General features: G+C 64.0%; 1 protein-coding gene and 1 long non-coding RNA gene across 7 annotated transcripts in view; one reads left to right on the top strand and one right to left on the bottom strand.

Moving 5' to 3' along the window:
• LOC106727487 overlaps window positions 1–6024 on the top strand; it is a 16452-nt gene extending 10428 nt beyond the window's left edge. Inside the window, exon 4 of the long non-coding RNA XR_001363704.1 lies at window positions 6014–6024. This is a non-coding gene — a long non-coding RNA (uncharacterized LOC106727487). The remainder of the gene's footprint in view (window positions 1–6013) is intronic.
• Window positions 1–6137, bottom strand: part of KCNAB2 (potassium channel, voltage gated subfamily A regulatory beta subunit 2) — a 62183-nt gene that overhangs the window by 10597 nt on the left and 45449 nt on the right. For all 6 annotated transcript variants that reach the window (XM_014546165.1, XM_014546167.1, XM_014546168.1 and 3 more), the window contains 3 exons: window positions 4322–4401; window positions 1563–1607; window positions 76–120 (listed from right to left, as the gene is read on the bottom strand). In XM_014546165.1, coding sequence (XP_014401651.1) covers window positions 76–120; window positions 1563–1607; window positions 4322–4401 — 170 coding nt within the window. The remainder of the gene's footprint in view (window positions 1–75; window positions 121–1562; window positions 1608–4321; window positions 4402–6137) is intronic.

Here is a 6137-nt window from a genome sequence, read left to right as displayed (position 1 = left end):
CCCAGCCTCCTCAGCCAGGGGAGTGGGCTGGGCTCGGGCTGCGGCCACTGGACCTGCCACCGGAGCATCACCTACTTTCCTCCCCAGAAGATCTTGGTGGTGATGACCAGGCTGGACCGTCTGTGGACAGAGCAGGAGGAGGGGTGTTACTGCACGTGGTCCTGTGGGGGTCCTTCCACCCTTCTCATCGGGGAGCGCTGGGTGGAATAGGGTGCCCGTCATTCAGTCCTCGCTGTGTCGAGCCTGGACCCTGGGCTCCGCGTGGCGTCAGGAGACAACCCATGGGTGTAACTAACTAACCACGTGGGTGCAGCTCCCCAACCCGTGGGTGTAACTAACTAACCACGTGGGTGCAGCTCCCCAACCCGTGGGTGTAACTAACTAACCACGTGGGTGCAGCTCCCCAACCCGTGGATGTAACTAACCACGTGGGTGCAGCTCCCCAACCCGTGGGTGTAACTAACTAACCACATGGGTGCAGCTCCCCAACCTGTGGATGTAACTAACTAACCACGTAGGTGCAGCTCCCCAACCCGTGGGTGTAACTAACTAACCACGTGGGTGCAGCTCCCCAACCCATGGGTGTAACTAACCAATATGGACCCACAGGGCAGGTATGGGGCCCAGGGGAGACGGCCCAGAGGAGGGGCACGTCTGGCAGAGGGGTCTCGGGAGAATGCAGGGGGGACACAGCTCAGGGGATGGGAGCAGGTTGAGGGAGGGGTGGGGACAGAGACTCGAGGTCCCGTGTGGGGCCGGGGCCACGGGAGGCTCAGGGGCCAAGGGCGGCAGGAGCCAAGGACGAAGGACATGGGGCCAAGCTCCCCGTTGACACTATCAGAAGAGGGTGGGGGGGGGGGGGGGGGGGGCAGGTCCTGAGGTGGAGGCGGTCTGAGGAGCCACCACTTCCCGGGGGAGTGGGGTGTGAAGGCCCGGCCCCGGGCTGGGTGGTGTGAGCCTCGGGGCAGCCTGACCAGGAGGTGGGACACGGTCCCTGTCCAGGGGGACTGACCCCTCTCCTCTCGGCACCACCCGTGGCACCCAGGGCGGCTGCAAGTTCCCACGGCAGCTCTGCTTGGCCTCACCCAGTCAGCCTTGCCCCCGGGACCCTGGCCCTCTGAACCGCGGGTCAGGGGGAGGGGCAGATGGGGGGTGTGGGCCCCCGCTGGCTCCCTCTCCAGCAGAGACGCCTACCTGGGAGAACGGAATTGGGCACCCCCCCCTCGCCACAGCCCCTGGCTCCTTGGGGGCGGCCACCCCCGGTGTGAACCTCGCTCCCTGGAGAAAGCTCTGGGCTGCCTCATTCTGGGACAGCCCTCCCTTCCCCATGAGAGAGATTCTGGGGCTTGCAGGTCTTAGAGAGACGGCGAGGAGACCACCCTGGGAATGCCCCTGGTAACAGGATGGGACCGCGGGGACCAAGCCACGCTCGCCTGGGGAGGCCTGCCCACCCAATCCCAGCCCAGAGCGCGCCTGCCTCTCACGGAGCCCCCTCCCCTCCCCTGCTCCCCCCGCCCCCCGTGTGGGCCCTGGACACAGACCACAGAGAGAGCAGGCACTACCTCCATCCCTTCTTCTTAATGATGTTCCCGAGAACCACCTCAGCCCTGCAAGAAAGGCCAGACATGGAGATGTCATTACAGCCACAGAAGGCCCACCCGCCCACGGACAGCGGCCGCCTGGTCCCCAAGGGAGAGGTCATGGGGCCAGGAGCCAGCCGGCCCCCGAGGCTCGGGCAGCTCATCCAGGGACAGGCGTAGCTGCTGTGCCCCCACAAAGGGGCGTGGCACGTGTCCCTATGCCTGGTCCGGGCCGCAGGGCTCTGGCCCTCGCGGGAAGGAGCCAAAGCCCCATAGGCAAGGCCGGCAGCACCCGGTGCCGGGCCACGGGAAATTCACCGGGAAGACACCCGCCACGCGATGTGGGTGAAGTTTCCAGACAGAAAGGTTTTTTTGTTTGTTAATCCTCATTCGAGGGTATTTTTCCCGTTGATTTTGAGAGTGGAAGGGAGGGAAGGAGGGAGGGAAAGGAGAGAGAGGAAGAGAGAGAAACATCGACGTGAGAGACACACATCCACTAGCTGCCCCAACTGGGCCGGGGATGGACCGCAACCCAGGTACGTGCCCTAAACTGGGAATCGAACCCAAGACCCTTCGGGGTGTGGGCTGACGCTCTAACCACTGAGACACAACGGCCAGGGCCAGACAAGCATGTTTTTAAAAGTTAAATTATTCATCTTGTTTTCAGAGACAACCGACAGGGACTCAGGGCCAGGGCGGGGTTCTGACAGAGTGCTTGCAGGCGTGCGTGTGTGCGTGTGTGCATGTGTGTGTATGCGTGTGCTCCTCTGGTCTCCTGTGTTTGGATGAGAGACAGTGGCCTTGCTGGCCCCTGTCCACTCTGTTGGGCGTCCCTTGGGGCCCTGCAGCAAACTCGGGCCGGTGGCCTCATGGGCACTGTTCCGGCCCGCGTGGCGCTGCAGCGATGGACGCCTGACTTTAGTTTTTGACTTTTAAGGACGTTCTGCTGGCAGCAAAGTGTTCCTGAGTGAAAGCCGCCAGGGGAGGCTGAGCCGTGCGCAGCGCTCCCTTCAATAGAAGTGCTGAGTCACGCACTCAGGAGTAATGGCTCTCGCTGGCAAGCTGCTTGGCGGAGCTGAGAGCTCTCCGCTCCGGTCAGGATGCTCAGAAAGGCACTCAGCCCGGCCTCCTCCTCAGCCCTGGGTCCCGCACTTGTGGGACAAAGGTCAGGAAAGGACGGAGAGAGAAAAGCAGCCGTGGGCCTGGCTCACAGGCACTGTAGACAGAGTTAGCCACAGTCTGTTGCCCGTGGCCATGAACTTGGTAAGGTTGGTGCCATCCTGTCGGGCAGGGCCCAGAAGCCCTGCAGCTCTGGGAAGCGCCCAAATTAGCATCGGCATGAGAGGGGGGACTCAGCAAGCTACGCGACTGGCACTTGGTTAGCGAGAGGGACAGCGCCGGGCCCCTGCCCGCTGGAGCCGCCTGGCAGCCCCGGGCCCGGGGCAGCTCCTCTCTGCCTGTCCTTTGGCGCAGCGCCCCTTCCCCGTGTGGGTGGCTGCGGGCACCCAGGCCCTGATGGGGGGATTGGGCAGGTTCAGAGGCCGGGGGAGTGGAGGGCAGGATGGGGGTAGTGGCTCCGGGGGCAGCGACAAGCCCCGGAAGCTGCTCCCCGAGTCCTCGGCTTCTACATGGGGCTTCCAGGAGGCCCCACGGCTGCCGGGACCCAGTGTGCTCATTCCGAGCTGCCCAGCCTGGGTGTCCCCTAACCGGGGAAGTGAGACTGACGCAGTGTGGCTGCCGTGAAGTGTGTGCACTGGGGCCGGGCCGTCTGCAGGAGGCGGCACAGAGCTGCCCCCATGAGCCCTCGTGCAGGCCCGGGTGCAGGCCGGGTGTCAGAGCCCGGCGGGGCTGTGGGGTGGCTTCCGCATTGGGCCTCCCCGCCTCTGACCTTCAGGGAGCTCATCGGTCTGGAAAGCGTTTCACTGTGATGGGCAGCGGCTGCCGGTTTGGAGGGGCTGGGAGGGGCAGTGAGCTGCTGACGGGGGTTGGGGGAGGTTGGGGGGTCCCAGTGGAGGCCCCCAGGGCTGTGAGATCCTCAGACCCTGGGCCAGGACTTGAGTCGAGGCCCCGCGGCTTCGGCCTCGGGACAGGCTGTGGAGACACCCGAGCCCCGAGCTCCGCTGCAGGTGCAGGCCCGGAGGTGCCCCCAGCCCGGCTGATGGCACGTGGCTCGTGCAGGCGGGAGGGGGGGAGGGAGGGGAAAGAGCCAGCAGATGACTTCACAAGCAAAGCTGCCCTTGGAGCCCGAGGCAGGAGAGCGGATGATTTGATTACAGCCGGTCCTAAGCCCAGGCCAGCGGCCTTGGCCGAGCAGCGCTTTTACATAATTGAGTAGCAAGTCCACTGCCAGGACGGAAGGGCCTCCTGCAGCGCGGGGCTGGCCAGCTCCAGACCTGCTTCCGCGGCCCTAGCTGCGCCATTAGGAGGTGAAGATGTCAGGAGTGTGGGGGGCCGCGGGCACGGCGGGAGCGCCGGTGACAGCTTCATCCCGGCCCTCGCCGGGCATCGCGCCTTTGGCACCAGAGGGCTGAGGTGGCCGTGGTGTGTGAGCACATGGGGAGTTTAGCAAGTGACCAGTGTCCAAGGCCCAGGAGAACGACACGCCCTTGAGCCATTTAGAGCTTAGAAAGCAGGCAGAGGGTGAGGCACATGCAGGGCCCCTAGGGACGAGGGTCACAGGAAAAGGCGCTCCCGGGGGACCCGTGGCCACACCCCTCTTTCCCACGAGGAGAGACACATACTTGCCCGCCGCGTAGACCTCCGCCGTGTCAAAGAGGTTGATGCCGTTGTCGTAGGCCAAGGTCATGAGCTGCTCCGCCATCTGAAACGAGAAGCGGGGGCTGCTGGCAGGCGCTCTGTCCTGCCAGCCGGGGGTGCCCCGAGGCCAGGGGCTGCCCAGAGGCCCAGGCCCCACACTGGGTGACCCTAACGACAGGACTCTGCTCTGCATCCCTGGGCACGTGCCTGCCTTCAGACACAGGCTTAGCAAGGAACGCGGAGTTGCAGGCGGGCCGCTCAGCAGGAACGCCCCGTGGCCTGGCCGCCCTGGCAGCGCCCGCCTCCCTCCACAGCCCAGGCGGGTCCCTGCTTCCTGGTGGCTCAGACCCAGCAGGCGGCCGGCTGGAGACTAAACCCCCGGCATCTTCATCGGAACGCAGGGAGGGGGGGCCCTCGGACTCGACATGTTGGTTTTTGGACACAAACGGGAAGATTTAGAAGTGCTGCTCGCTCCTACGCACAGTCGTGTCGTCTGCCAGGACCTCTTGGGGCCCTGAATCTGTCACCTGTTGTGTCCGCTGTCCTCCCAGCTTCCCGTCACCTGGAAACGACTCCCCGTGTCGTCCAACGTCACTACGTCCCCGATGAAGACGTGGCGGGGGCAGCGGGCTGCCTCCGGGACGTTAATGGAGACCTATTGGCTGGTCACCACCCGCCAGGTCTCTCTCTTTCCCACGGGGACATCGCGGGCAGCGCAGCCAGTGCCGTGGGAACGAAGTCGCCCCGCCTGCGAGTTTCGTGCCACAGCGACAGGGAAAGAGGCGAGGCAGGCGCGACATGTTCCCGTGAACCACGTGGGCTCGGGGCTCCCGCTTCTAGTCTAAGCGCTCAGGCCAGGTTGGTGGCGGAGAAAAGAGTTTCTTGTGCCTTAAAAACTCCCACCTTCGCCCCCGCGCACCCCCGCGACCGCCCAGACCCTATAAGCAAGTGCAAAGAATGATCAAACCTGCTGCTGTCGCAACAAGAAAAAGAAACAAAAACAGCAATGAAGCCCGGCCGGCGGGGCTCAGCGGCTGAGCGTCAATCTATGAACCAGGAGGTCTCGGTTCGATACCTGGTCAGGGCACAGGCCCGGGTTTCGGGCTCGATCCCCAGCAGAGGGCGTGCAGGAGGCAGCTGATCCATGATTCTCTCTCATCATTGATGCTTCTATCTCTCTCTCCCTTCCTTTCTAAATCAACAAAAATACATTTAAAAAACACACACCAAGCACACGCATCAGGATTTTGACGGAAGCAAAGCCTTTCCTATGAAGACGAAGCCAGCGATCACAGCAACAAGGTCGCAGGCCAAGTCACTATTAATTTTTAAATGCGACCTTTCCCACGGTGAGTAAGGCAAATGGGAAGGTGACTCCCCCGCAGCGGCCGGAGCTCCGAGCAAAGGCCACTGTCCTCTCTTCCCAGACACCCCCTCACTGCCTGGGGCGGGGCGGGCGGGGACGCACTGTGCCCTCCTCCGCACGGACCCGGAGACACTGCTCAGCCCTCATCTTACAGCAAAACTCTGGGGACCTGCGGCTCAGTGGCCTCAGCAGGCTGTGCTGAGGTTTCGCACTCACGCGGGCTCTGCAGGGGCCGCTGGGAGCTGCACTGGCCCGAGCTGGGAAAGCCTGCCCCCTGGTTTTCCTGGCGCGCTGCAAGGAGGACCTGCAGGGAGGACGCGGGATTTCGGGGATGCTACGGGACAGGCTGAGCCGCCGGGCACCCGGCTGCTGTGTGGTGCCACCGCTGCGGTTCACCCTTCCCGCCGGGCACAGGAGAAACCGAAGCTGTGGCG

This window comes from Myotis brandtii, unplaced genomic scaffold, assembly GCF_000412655.1.
Source record: "Myotis brandtii unplaced genomic scaffold, ASM41265v1 scaffold434, whole genome shotgun sequence".
NCBI classification, from domain to species: domain Eukaryota; kingdom Metazoa; phylum Chordata; class Mammalia; order Chiroptera; family Vespertilionidae; genus Myotis; species Myotis brandtii.
Note: the sequence above shows the minus strand (reverse complement) of the source record. Positions and strands in the feature narration are given on the sequence as shown.